At 39.6% G+C, this 14,220-nt stretch overlaps 1 protein-coding gene across 3 annotated transcripts; it reads right to left on the bottom strand.

The window, feature by feature from the left end:
• Window positions 1–1,718: 1,718 nt before the first annotated feature.
• On the bottom strand, window positions 1,719–12,550 carry LOC100666625 (probable G-protein coupled receptor 141). 3 transcript variants are annotated; one of them, XM_064290147.1, is made up of 2 exons: window positions 11,923–12,550; window positions 1,719–7,055 (listed from the first exon to the last, which is right to left on the bottom strand). In XM_064290147.1, the coding sequence occupies exon 2, from the start codon at window positions 7,020–7,022 to the stop codon at window positions 6,135–6,137; it is 888 nt and encodes a 295-aa protein (XP_064146217.1). In that variant the 5' UTR covers window positions 7,023–7,055; window positions 11,923–12,550; the 3' UTR covers window positions 1,719–6,134. The 3 variants fall into 3 exon arrangements, with proteins under 3 accessions (XP_064146217.1, XP_023400032.1, XP_023400033.1); XM_023544264.2 differs by lacking the exon at window positions 11,923–12,550 and adding an exon at window positions 9,912–10,920; XM_023544265.2 differs by lacking the exon at window positions 11,923–12,550 and adding an exon at window positions 9,912–10,920 and having other exon boundaries at window positions 1,719–7,038.
• Between the last annotated feature and the right edge of the window lie 1,670 nt (window positions 12,551–14,220).

The raw sequence follows: 14,220 nt of genomic DNA, 5'->3' as shown, positions 1-14,220 counted from the left end.
CCTACTTATTGAATATATGGAGATTCACCACTATCTTTTGTGGTGAGGGGAAGAGGAAGTTTGAGTTAGGGTAGCCCAGAAGATGAAGGGAATGGGACTTTTTCTCTTTCCCCAAGGAATGGGTTTGTGCTCTCACGGAATATCAGTCAGCTTCTTGGCAGGAAATAGGAAGAACTCAGATGGATAAACTGAAGAGACTTTGATGAAGGTACTCTTTCCAGAGAGGTGGGCAGTAAAGAAGAAGCCAACAAGGAATATTGATGGACCCAGAGACTCGCAACAGCCCACCTAGACCTGAAGGGACAAAGGGGAGAAACAGTGTTCATGGAACCCAATGAGAGCTGGGCCATCTGGCAGGTGCTATAGTCTGGATGGGCAAGCAATACTGCAACTGTAATGACAAAGCATAGAGGGAGCAGGGAAAAAACAACTCAATCTCTCTCCTCCTCCATCTGATCTCCTGCTGGTACCTCCCAATAGCCACATCCAGTGAGAAGCCACCTAACAGGAATCCCATGTCCGTCCATAAGGGTTAGCTTCCTGGGGCTCAGAGCAAGCAGGGCAAAGAGCCAAGAATGGGTTTGGAGGAAAAATGGAGCAATACACATAACTAGAAAAAATATGATCAGATAATCAGAAACATACAGAAATGTATAACAAGAGGCTTGATGAGATTCTAGATGTGGAATGGAGGCCAAAAGAAAACAGGATTGTGAAAGAAAAAGTCTGAGACTGTGGACCCAAGCAGAATTGCCTTGGGGCCCAGCCAAGGAAGTATCACTTGAATTTGGAGAGACCATTCATTCTGTCTTTACTTGGAATCCAGAAAGGACTGCAAACATGAAGAATCTAGGATATCTGTGGTCTTTGGAGATCTTGACAGTCTGTGGCCTTCAGTTCTGTGGGCTTGAAGCAATTATAAGTGGTTAATAAAAAACATATATGGCTTTCTTCTATAATCAAAAGTTAGTGATATCTGGGATATCTGTGTCAGGCAGGCAAACTGTTTTTTCTCAGTTTAAGTGAACAGAGTATGTTGATACCTGGAAAACAACTACACATGGAAGTGAGACAGAACACCTGGTGGGGAAATGACATAGATTCAGTCAAATGAGATAAAAGAGAAAATTCTTTAGGGAGATGCCATTGAACACTTTCCCCAAGAAGGGATCACCATTTAGGTCAGATGCTTATTTTTAAGCCCAGAAGCCACTGAGAGCTGAGATCAGAGATGGTAATGGGATGAAGACACAAGCAGGGTGGTGTCAGCGGGAGGGAAGATAGGGACTCTGATGGGAATGTCCCATCTAAACCAAACCAGAAACATTGCAGGACCCCTGACTACACAGTGGCCTGTCTTTTGTCCTCCTCTTCCCAATATGTACAACAATGACAGGAAAAATAATAACACTCCATTTATTGAGTCTTTGCTACAGGCTGGGTGCCATTATTTGCACCTTATATAATTCCATTAAATTTTTATATCAACTCTTTGAGGTAGAGTCTATTTTCCCTTTCTACGTAGGAGGAAACTGAATGTCAGAGAGACACAGGACCCCATTCCTACAAGGAAAAAGTTCTAAGGTACATCTCTAGATGACGCCTATATAATCTGGACCTGCACTGCCCAATGCAGTAACCATCAGCCACATGTGGCTATGGAAATGCGGCTACTCAGAAATAGGATGTGGGTCTCCATGAGTTGGAATCGACTTGACAGCAATGGATTTAACAGTGTTAAATACATACTGGAATTTAAACAGCTTAGCATGAGTAAAAGAAGGTAAGATATCTCAAAAATTTTTATATTGATTGCATGTTTAAATGATAATATTTTGGATATAATGGGTTAAAGTTTATTATTATAATTAATTTCACCTCTTTCCTAACTTATAAATGTAACAGCTAGAAAACTGAGTATTACATAGTGGCTCACATTTGTGGCTTGGGTTATATTTCTATCGGATTGCATTAAACTATACTTTCATTTGTAGCCAGTCATCAACTGTTTGAATTATCTTTTGCCATTTCATTATATTTCACAATTGTATGCATCAGGAATCCAGGCAGGATGTGCGGGGCAATTTTTCTACCATACATGGTGTGGACTGTTCTCACTCAATAGTATTTACATGGCAGCTGGGCTGGTTTGAAGGGCTCGAGATGGTTCCTTGGACACCTGGTTCCTTGGCTGGAAGGTTGGGCTCATCTGGGCTCACCTGGGCTCATAGTCCACTTCTCTCCATGTTGTCTCAGGCATCTCCAGATGTTGTTTCTAGCAAGGTAGTCGAACTTCTTGTGTGGCAGTTCAGGACTTCAAGAGTGAGTGTTCCAAGAGACAGGAAATGGAAGTTGCCAGTCTTTAAGGTCTGTGTCTGGAACCTGGCACAGTGTCACTTCCCCTGTAGTTCTCTTGGCTGGAGAAGTCACAAGCTCTATCCAGATTGAGGGGTAGGGGATATAGGTTTTGCCTTTCAAAGAGCGCAACATCAAAGAATGTGTGCCCATTTTCAATTTTTAAACTCAACCTAGAGCAGTGGTTTTCAGGCTTTAGCCTGCATCAGAATCGCTTGGAGGGCTTGTTAAAACACATATTGCTGGATTTCACACTCAGAATTTCTCAATCAGTAGGTCTCAGGTGGGACTTGAGAATTTGCCTTTATACCAAGATCCTAGGTGATGCTGATGCTGCTAGTCCTGGAACCACACTTTGAGAACCAAGGGTCTATAGGACATGACATACAAAGTAGAATTTCCACCCACCTCACTCCCCCAGGTCTCCCCTTTGCTATTTCTACCCTAATTCACCCCTAGTATGTCTCCATGTACTACCGTATAGCCAAACCACTAATCTTCAAGAATAGGAGTAAAGCTTCTAATATAATTCTGGACAAAGTTCTTACTGGGTCAGAGAACAGACAAGTGTGTATTAGTTATTATCAGCAAGTTGAACAAGCAGGGACTGACAACCTTGCCAAAGTCAGACGTAAAAGGTGTGAGAAAAGAAATGCCAGGATAAAGGAGGAGTGGGATAGGATGATAAAGATGAATTGTTTTTTCCTTAGGGCCAGCTTAGGCTTAGGGAGGGAAAATAAATGCCCTTTGTCTGATATGGTCCCCTGCTTTGAGGAGACAGAAAATCACAGGCTCATTTGCAACAGATATAGTCTAGAAAGTTTAATGCGGATTCTGTAGAGACACAATTGACAATTACAGCTATTGTCATTGAAGAAACCGTGTTCCAAGATCTAAATGAAAGCACCAGAGTAACATAGAGTTGTGTAATTTGTGCACCACTCAGAACAGTCCAGCAAAGGGGGTAAATGGGGATAGAAACCCAACTGGCCCTCCACTCTGTGTTCCATGAAAAAGGGGCCTTTCTGTCATTTGTCTGCCCAATGGGGGTGACTTTCTGCATTTAGCACAAAAGTGCCTTATGTGGTAGCATTGTACAGGTATAAATAATTGACTTACTGTATTAGTTATATATTGATGAATAAAAAAAATTCTCCCCAAACTTAGTGACTTAAAACAAGAAACATTTATTAGCTCACAGTTTCTGCGGGTCAGGAATCCAGGATTAGCTTAGCTGGATGGTTCTGGCTCATGGTCTGCCTCGAGGCAGCACTCAATGCGCTGGCTAGGGCTGCAGTCATCACAAGACTCAATTGAGGGAGGATACGCTTCTGAGTTCATTCATATAGCTGTTGGCAAGTCTCAAAAGATCCACTTTAAAATTCACTCACATGGCTATTGGTAGGTCTCAATCCTTTGCCACATGGGCTTCTTCACTGGGCTGCTCATGATATGGCATCTGGTTTCCTTCAGGGTAAAGCAATCCAAGAGGAGTGAACGAGAAATAGAGAGAGCCCAAGATGGCAGCCACAGTGTTTTTATAACCTAATATTGGACATGACACCCCATTGCTCTGCCATATTCTATTCATTAGATCAAGCCAGTATAAGGTGAGATTACACAAGGGCAAGAATATTAGGAAGGGGGTTAATTAATGGCCTCCTTAGAGGCTTCCTAGCATATTAAAAACAAACCACAGAACCCTATGCATTAATCAGTTGCATATACTGAGCTATAACTAATCACAATCAATCTCGAAATGACTATTAAGACATTTCACGTGTCCTAACACATTGATTAGGCATAATTAAGTATACTGGTATTTGTCTTGTTCTGTGACAGCAGGATTACAAACTATTTTGAAATATGCTTAACGGTAATAGTACTGATAATAAAAATAATAATGGTAAGTTCTTAAAGGCAAAGAGAGGAATAAGCATCCATTTAGTTACTGATTTAATAATGACATAAAGCATTAGATCAATATTGACCAATAGCAATCCAGCCACTATGTTTTCTATATGGATACATATTTTATGGGGTTTTGGACCTGAGTAGCACAAATGGTTAAGCGCTTGACTACTAACCAAAAGGTTGGTGGTTCGAACCTACTCAGAGGTACCTTGGAAGAAAATCCTGAAGATCTGCTTCTGAAAGATTACAGCCTTGAAATCTCTATGGAGCACAGTTCTACTCTGAAACACACAGGGTTGCCATGTCTTGGAAACAACTCAGTGGCAACTAGTTTGGGTTTTTTGTTTGTTTTTTTCTTTTTGTTTGAACTCATATGGAAATTTTCTTGCAAAAAAAAGGTATTAGTGAATTAGGAAAAAGGACTAAAATCATTCTTAGTATCACTTTCAATAGATACAGTCTAGAAAGTCATTTAGCACATGCCAGTCATTTAGCACATGTTTTCTTGTTTCAGCTGCATCAAAGCCCTACAACACAGGAAATTGGTTCAGAGATTGTAAATAACTCAACCAAGATTTTGAAGTTTTGAATTCAGAACTCTGAACAATTCCAAAGCTCTGTTACAGAAACTATGCCGTCTTCTTAACCATAAGGTCATTTTTTGGTTACTTGAGTCATTAAATATGAAGTTTCAAAGGTAGCATTATTATAAGTAAAGCTTAAGAGCAAGTCAAATTCTATATTAAGTAATTCAGATCTAAGTTCACTTTCTTGGTTGTTTTTATTTAGTTTAGTCCATTCAGTGTTGATTTTACTCACAGAACACTACTTGGTCATACAAAAACAAAACCACTGCCTTCAATTCCGACTCATAGGACAGAGTAGAACCAGATTATAATCTTTACAGAAGCCAATTGTTGCATCTTTCTCCCTTGGAGTGGCTGATGGGTTCTAGCTGCTGAACTTCCTTTCAGTTGGCAGGCAAGCACATACAGGATCCCTTAAAAAACCTAAGAATGATCCATCGTTTCAAAGTGTGGGCTCTAATACATTCTGCTGGCAATCTTAGCCTAAATTTAAGTCTAGCTGCTTTCTTCCTTCTTCAATATATATATATTTTTTTCTCCTCCAGTTTAAAGGATTCGTGTTGAGAAGCTACATCTGGAAAGTAACCTCAGGTTCCTCAGTACCTACTATGTCTCAGTCGTAGCCAAATCACATCAATGCTTAATCACTCCTGAAAAGGTTTCCTACAACTCTCTTGACTACTGTATCTGAACCAATGCTTTCCTCCAAGTACCAAAGCCAGAAGCTACAGCTTACTGGCTCTCAGTTGTTTTCAAGAGGCAGCTATCTCAAGTTAAATGGAAGCTGAATAAGTTGAGGCCTCTCTAGAGTTTGGTTCATCTATAGAGTCCATACCTCTGGGTTCTCTGGACCTTGAAGAATGACTAAAGTTTAAAGAAGGAGAACAAGAACATTCTAGGATCAGAGCTCGGGTGAGAGCAAATGCATAGAGGAGAACAGTCTGTAGAGTACATAAGGAAAGCCAAGAGTTGTGTTTAGCTAAGGTAAATGCCGCATGAAAGAAAATGGTCAAGGTTGAATCTAGAACGGTTGGATGAGGCTAAATTGTGTATGGTTAAGGATATTGAATATATTCTATGGTTAATGGTGAGCTGATAATGGTTCTCCAAGGAGAGGGATATAATCCATTTTCATTAATTTTTAATAGAAAAATAATTTTGGTGACCATAAGGAGCAGAGAATTTGAAGATTTTTGAAATCACAGTGGCACCCAATGAATTGAAACTATTTTGTCACAGTAGTGGAGAAACTGGTTACAAAGCAAGTTAGGTAGATGCTCAATGAATAGCTCCACCTATGAAACACAGCATATCTAGGCAACAGACTGTAGTTAAAGCAACACAAATTTCATTATAAAGAACTAACTCAGAATCTTCTTTTTCTGAATAATTTTGAATAAAGTGTATCCGGAATGCATGGTGGGGTATAAAACACACAACTATTACCAGGAGGAAGAAGAGGCTCTTGATTTGAGCTCTGTACTCTTGATGGGCCCACATGTCAGGCCAAAGAGCTTTAATCATTTGAAAAATGACAGCCATCTTTATTAGGAAGAGGGCCACAACGGTGGTCATCATAATCACAATCATAGAATAGTTTATGACAATGAATTCCCTGTGGTTGAGATCTTTGTAGAACTCAAAGCATCGTTGCTGTTCTGAGTGTCTCGGATCTGTACCATATTTAAAAAAAAATATTGGTAAAAAAACGAGGCTCCCCACGATCCAAATAACAATGCTTAAAACTACCACATGGTACTTCTGCAACCGTTGCATTTGGAGTTTTTTAAAATAGTTGAGTAGTCGGGATATGATAATGGCCACATAGAAAACAAAGGTAAAGTACATATGACCATATATTATGCTGCTAACCACTCGGCAGGCAAAGGATCCAAACACCCAGACAACGGACACATAATAGCTGAGGCGGAATGGAAGACTGACCAGAAGTATCGAGTGCAGCACTATGATATTGGGGATGATCATGGCGATCATTGATTGACTCTTCCTTTTGAACATCATCCGTAACATCATAATTGTTCCGGCAGTGCCTCCGAGCAAAACCACACTGTAGAGTGCTATCAGTATCATCCTACAACGCCAGTCACAGTGGTCCAGGTCTACAGCCGAGGCGTTTGAGAAGATGGTGGTATTCATCAGCTCCATGTTTCGCCAGGAAGAGCTTAGAAGAGCATAAATCTTAAATCAAACATTTTTACAAAATTAGGATGGATGTATTGAAAGTATATTGCAACTGTGCATTAGTCAATTTTGCAATTCCAGGCAATCATTTACAAACCTCAAACTGTGCACCAAATAAATGTTGTCAGAGACTGCATATAATATATAAACATATTGGAGAAACAGAGGTGAGTGACACAAAATCACAAAAATAACAAGTTTGTTAGAATATAAAATTCAGCACTGTCCACTCAGATAGGTTTAAGCACGCGTACCAGGGCCAGGACTAGTGTGAGACACCTTAGCCTCAGGCGTAAAATTTAAGGAAGAGACAAACTCTCGGTAATCAAAATAAATAAAATTTTAACACAATATTTTTTAAAAATTCAAAATTAGAATACTCCCAAAGTCTCAAAGGTTTGGGCTCTAATACATTCTGCTGGTCAGCTTAGACTAAATCTGAGTCTAGCAAAAAATTCCTGATGAATAAAATAATGAAAGTTTAACTACAGACAGGATCAGTCTCCAACCAGTCCACATTCATGGCAGATCTACAAAGATCACCCCTCCTGCTGTCAAGCAAACGTATTGGGGATAAGGTAGAGAAAGCTATATAAAACATATGCAGTTACTGAAAGAAGATGTGTCAGGTAACACTTGAGAATCTTTTCTGTGAGCAGCTTTTGAGCAGGGAGCCACGTATAATATTTGTAATTTTTGCTAGTTGCCATCTAGTTGGCTTTGACTCATGAAGATCCTATGCACAACAGAATGAAACATTGCCAGGTGCTGGCTTATTTTCAGGATCAATGGCATGTTTGAGTCCAGTAGGACAATATTCTATGACATAGATATATATCACCTGTACCCTTTTCTCCTTCTTAACCTTCCGTCTTTTTCTGGACTGATGTGTTGCATTTAGAAGTCCGTGGGTGGTCCAAACGGTTAAGTGCTTGACTACTAACCAAAAGGCTGGTGTTTTGAACCCACCCAGAGGCATCTTGGGAGAAACAGAATCTGCTTGCCAAAGGTCACAGCCATGAAAACACTGTGGAGCAATTCTACTCGAAAACACATGGTGATGCCATGAGTTGGAATCAACGGCAACTAGTTTGGTTTGGGTTGATGTTGCATTCTGGGGAAAAATTTGGGCTGGAGGGTTGGGTTTATTTCTGTTTTCCAGGTGTGATAGGCTGAGGGGCAGTGATGCTGTAGCAGATAGACAGAGCACTTGCCATCTACTGACCTGCAAGTCAGGGCCAAGTCTGCCATTTAACCACTGTGGGAGTACATATGAGTCATGGGGCTTCTCAGAGCCTTAGCTGTGAAAAGCAGAAAGGAGCCCAGCCCATATTAAAGGGTTAATTGAAAATTAAATGAGTTAGTATGCTTGAGACGCTTTAATTGAAGAGAAAAAAAAAAGCCATATAAATGTTCCGATTCTTAAGTAAAAGCAACAACAAAAAGGCCTTCTTTGTCTCGTTAATCTGGTGCAGATTCTTAGTTACGTCACATCAAATTATTGTTGCATCAATAAGTATTTAATAAATATCAGGGAACTACAAAATCAGGGGCCCAGGTGGCACAGTGGTTAAAGTGCTCAGCTGCTAACAGAAAGGCTGGTGGTTTGAACCCACCTGCTGCTTTGTGAGAGAAAGATATAGTGGTCTGCTTCTGCAAAGATTTGCAGCCTTGGAAACCCTATGGGACAGTTCTACTCTGTCCTTTGGGGCCACTATGAGTCAGAATCGACTCGAGAGCAGTGGGTTTGGCTTTTGGTTTGGTTACTACAAAATAAAACTATTCAGACTTTGTTCTGACAGTACGAGACCCAGCCAACAATAGCTCAGACTCCCCTCTCTGGAAGGTTCCGTGCCCATTTTCCTCTTGTGTCTCTTGCCCACCTGGCCAGGGGCAGATTTGATCATTAGTGTGTGAGCGAGAATTTATTCCACAGTGGAAATCTAAATATTTTGAAGATTTCTTTGCTGCTCTAGTATCTTCATAGACTAACAGAAATTTGGGTTTGTGAAAAATCATATTGGACCTAGTATATTTACTAAGTATATTTACTACCTTCAAAATAAGATGTTATTGTACCATTAAAACATAATTACTACTTGTGTAGCAATCTAAATTTGTGTATTTACATATGCATTTCAGTAAAGCACATACATATAAAATATATATTTAACAAGATTTTTGTGTGAAACAAGAGCTATATATGAATTTATGAACAACAAATATGATGCTGATTTAGTCTTAAAATGTTGGCAATCTTCAAGTCTAAGCTGACAAGATTTAAGGCTGTAATTATCTTAAAGCAATAAAGCAGTTTCATAATTTAAACAGAAAAATTTCATAAGATAGGGTGATATTTGGTAAACAGTGAACACAACCACTGGCTAATCATGGGACAGACAGTTAACCCTAAGGTTGTCCCTTCCTCTATAAAACTGAGAATTAATAATACCTACTTTGCTATTTCACCACTTTGCAAGATGTTTGTAAGATTTAAATTGCATTGCATATGTAAAGAATTTAACCAAGTCCCTGATATACAATAGATCATCAAGGGGTTATCTCCTTCTGTAGTGTACCAGAGATACTTCCTAAACACAACACAAGTTCCCATTCTTTTTTAGTAGCCTCAAATATTTAAATTCTTAAGGTAAACTCAAAAGGAAAGAAGAGGTTAGATGATTGCTTTTCTTTTCTCTCAGGAGCTCACCCTTATGACAACAGCCCCATCCCCAGTCTTACCCCCAGAGCCTGCACTTTCTGGGTATTTCTCTTTTTGCTCATTAATGCCAAGTATTGAAATTTCTGTACCTGCACTCTTCCTGGAAACAAATGGCTACCCAAACTACTTACTTGATCTTTTCCTCTTATAATTTGTTTGTGGTAGAAGATGCAAGGTACTGTGGTCATTTGTTGATTGTCTATACCAGGTCAGGCAATATACACCATTTCTTTAAAACCAAGACTCAGCTATCACAACGGCCATGGGATTGAATGATGAACTGCACAAATAGTTCAAGCTTAAGACTGAAGGTTCACCAGGTTAAACAGTCTAGATGGAGGGCCAGATAAACCATCCAGAGAGGCCACAAACGGATGTTTATCTTGACAGCTTAAACCGTTTCAAAATTATTCCCATAGGTGAAGACTTTCATTTTCAATTATCAGTGGCTTTTTTGCAGGAATTTTTCTTATTAAAAAGAAAAGCTTGAAGTGTTATTTCCAAGGATATTTCTTATCACACTATTCTGTATTACTCCAAATTTTTCACACTCAGAATAAGAATGACCTAGTGGAATACTTTCTATGAGAGGGTCATATTCTCAGCAGTAAGCTCAAAATATTTGTATCTCTGGTTTTCAATTTCCAAATGTTCTCTTTCCACATTTACTTCCATTTGGAGATAGGATTCCTTTCTTAACCCACTGGCAATGTAAATTCAGTGGAGGCTAATTTTCCTCAAATGTCTTTCCCTTTCCTATAGCAACCATCTTTCTTCTTGGTCTAATGTCACAATTATCTTTAACTTTGACAAGGTGACCAGGCATAATTTTAAGGAAATATTCAGTTAAGTACATGTAAAAGTGTCCAAGACCAACACACCTTCAACAGTTGCAAGGAAACCCAACCCCAAATCGTATTACCATTCAGCTACGGGTATTTTTAAAGACCCACCTATATCACTTGTAATGTAAGCTCATTATGGCTTGCATTCAGGTAACAACTGATGAAGTTCTCATTTGGAATAGACTGCCACTCCCAACTATGCCATCTGCTCTACTATTACCCAACAGTGTTTGTGATCACAGATATAAAACAGCAAAATCTAAATGTAATGGAGCCATATGGTTAATTATCTCAAGAAAAACTCTCAATAAAAGATAAAACGTCAGCTCTAATTATCAAAAGCAAATTTGTACCAGCTCAACTCAGCTGGAAAACATGCTCTGGGAACCAATTTTTTTAACCCATTTAAAAAAACCTTTCCTTAGATCAAATAATAATAAAAAAAAAATCTGGGTTATAGGTCTGGATTTGGATGTATTATCTGACAGTTTTCATTTTTCAGATAAAATGTGTTCCTGAAATCTGCAGGATAAAGTATGTTCCCATAGAAACCATGCTATATTTAGAGGTTGCTTGTCTGATGAAGGACTAAGTGGTAAATAAATTAGATGTAACCAACAATGGATTTGTTTGGTTTTAACCAACAATGGAGCATAAAAATAAAACTCAACTATAATTTGGAACTATGGCCTGCACACAAATTAATTGTTCACACTGATAACAAACATTTCAAAGTATTAAAATGCACAGATATTGTATTTACAGCACAGCTAGAAGAATGCATGTGTTTCATATTTTTTCTCACTATACTCAGAAGGCAGATCTTTTTCCATGGGGAGTACCAAGAGTTGAAAGAAAAAAAAGAAAGAAAAACACCTTAATTTGAACTTTTAAAAGTCATCTAGTCTAGAATAGTTCAGTTCTCTTCTTTTTACAGATGAAGCCACCCTGACTCAGAAACTTTACAAAATCACCACCAGGCTACAGGGCAAGTTAGGGACAAGTATGTTTGAAAACCATGGTCATGTTCCAAGCCTTTGTTTTCATTGCACCATGATGCACCTATTGGAGCAATCTGAGGTTATCTGTGTTAGCATATACATAGTATAAGGCTTAATTTTTCCACATTCTTCTCCATGATATTTAACATCTTATTTTTTGAATAGACCTTAATCTTCAAATAGAAGTATATTTTATAATCCTCAATAATTAAAATTCTTCTTTAAATATAATTCTCCCCCCCCCCCAAAAAAATCATTAAAGTAAGGCATTAACATTGGTGATTAGACTAAATTACTTTTCAGAAGACACAGTTGATCTGTCTTCTGCAGGGCTTGTTAGGAGCAGATGTTGCTAAGGTGCCTCCATCTCCTTGTTTCTCCCCGAGCCACTTGAGATGGGTCAGCAGCTGGCCATCTCCATGCCGGAAGCAATGAGGTAGGCTCACTGGTCTTTTTAAAAAGTTGTTAAATTATTATTAATAAATATCTTTAAGAAAGTGGTTTAAAAAAAAAAAAAGTCTGCAACTGTTAATGACCAAACCTGCTTAAACTCTGTTAAGGATTGAATTGTGTCTCCCAAAAGTATGTGTTGGAAGCCTAACCCGTATAATTGTGGATGTAATTCCATTTGGGACTAAGGTTTTCTTTGTTTATGTGAATGAGGCCATAGCAGCGAGGGGATGTGTCTTAAAACTGATCGCTCCTGAAATATAAAAAGAGCAGCAGAGACAGAAACAAGGAAGCACAGATGGGAGCAATGTGATGACACCAAGGAACCCAGGAAAGCCAGGGCTACCGAAGCTGAGACAAGGATCATCTCCTAGAGCTGATAGAGAGGCTTCCTCTAGAACTGGTGCCCTGAATTCAGGCTTCTAGCCTCCTAGACTGTGAGAAAATAAGTTTCTGTTTGTTAAAGCCATCTACTTGTGGTATTTCTGTTACTGCAGCATTAGGAAACTAAAACACACTCACAAGTCGTTAAGCAAGACCTTGAAATGCCAGGCATGGTGCCTGTCTCAGTCATCTAGTGCTGCCATACCATAAATACCACAAGTGGATGGCTTTAACAAAGAGAAGTTTTTTTTCTCACAGTCTAGTAGGTTACAAGTCCAAATTCAGGGTATCGGCTCCAGGGAAAGGCTTTCTCTCTCTGTCGGCCTTCTCATCAATGTTCCCTTAGACAAGGAGCTTCTTCATGCAGGGACCCTGGGTCTAAAGGATGCATTCTGCTCGTGGTGCTTCTTTCCTGATGATATGAAGTCCCCAACTCCCTCCTTGCTTCCTTTTCCTTTTATCTCATGAGAGCTAAAAGGTGGTACAGGCCACACCCCAGGGAAACTCCCTTTACTTTGGATCAGGGAGGTGACCTGAGTGAGGGTGGTTTTACAATCCCACCCTAATCCTCTCAGCATAACATTACAATCACAAAATGGAGGACAACCATACAATACTGGGAATCATGCCCTAACCAAGTTGATACATACATTTTTTGGGGTACATAATTCAATCCATGACAGCGCCCTATTTGATCCAAATGCCCAGAGACTAAGCTAAACTCAATATTAGGGGCTTCAACTTCATTCAGATACATATGTTCTCAGTCCATGTCTTCATCTGGTAGTTCTGGTGGCACACTGGTTAAGTGCTCGACTGCTAACCAAAAGGTGGGTGGTTCAAATCCGCCAGCTACTCTGTGGAGAAAGATATGACAGTCTACTTTCATAAAGACTATACCTTTTGAAACCCTATGGAGCAGTTCTACTCTGTCCTATAGGGTCCCTATGAGTTGGAATAGACTTGATGGCAAGGCATTTTAATGGGTTTTCGTGTGTGTGTGTGTGTGTGGCCGGGGTGATGAAGGTCTCACTCTGCCTGTCTCACTCCCTCTGAGGCTCCACGAAACTTTCTTTCACAGTGACTTAAAATTTGAAACGAGTAGAGCCCATACAGACTATACCATCCCTTCCCTCCTGTTTACTCGTAAATAGTAACTTGCATGTACTGCATCTCTGGAGACTTCTCCTTGTGCATTGAGCCCACCAAGGCCTCTGTGCTTTAGGTCCTTTGCAGCTGTAGATCTGTCTGCTTGGGGTGCTTTACTCATTTCCACAGGTCAGACTGCCTCTTGTCAGTCAGTTCTTGGTATTGATATCACGTTCTCCTGGAAACCCTCTCTGACTATGCCGCACACCATCGCATTACTCAGTTTGAATTCTTTGCATGTGATTTCCCACCAGATGTTTTTATTGCCTAATTATTGGTTACTGGTTTATTGCCTGCCTTCTTGTCTGCTGAAATATGCTGCCTCCAGTATGTCATGTAGCTTAGCCCCTGGAGTTTTTAGGTCAAACAGGACACAATGCTTGGCATTTCAGTCTGGGTCAATGACTCGTGAGTGGGAACCGATGTGAGAACTAACACTTCCCGAGGGTATTTCATAGGATCCTGGCCGCATTGTTCACTACTACTTCCTTTGCCCAGAATGGTGCCTTTCATATACTAGGTGCTCAATCAATATTTGTTAAATGAGTGTACAAATACACCTTATTTTTTAAAAAAATGTTTGTAGAATAAATCTTTCATTTGGAGATAAT

Source organism: Loxodonta africana, chromosome 8 (genome assembly GCF_030014295.1).
Source record: "Loxodonta africana isolate mLoxAfr1 chromosome 8, mLoxAfr1.hap2, whole genome shotgun sequence".
Classification (NCBI taxonomy): domain Eukaryota; kingdom Metazoa; phylum Chordata; class Mammalia; order Proboscidea; family Elephantidae; genus Loxodonta; species Loxodonta africana.
Note: the sequence above shows the minus strand (reverse complement) of the source record. Positions and strands in the feature narration are given on the sequence as shown.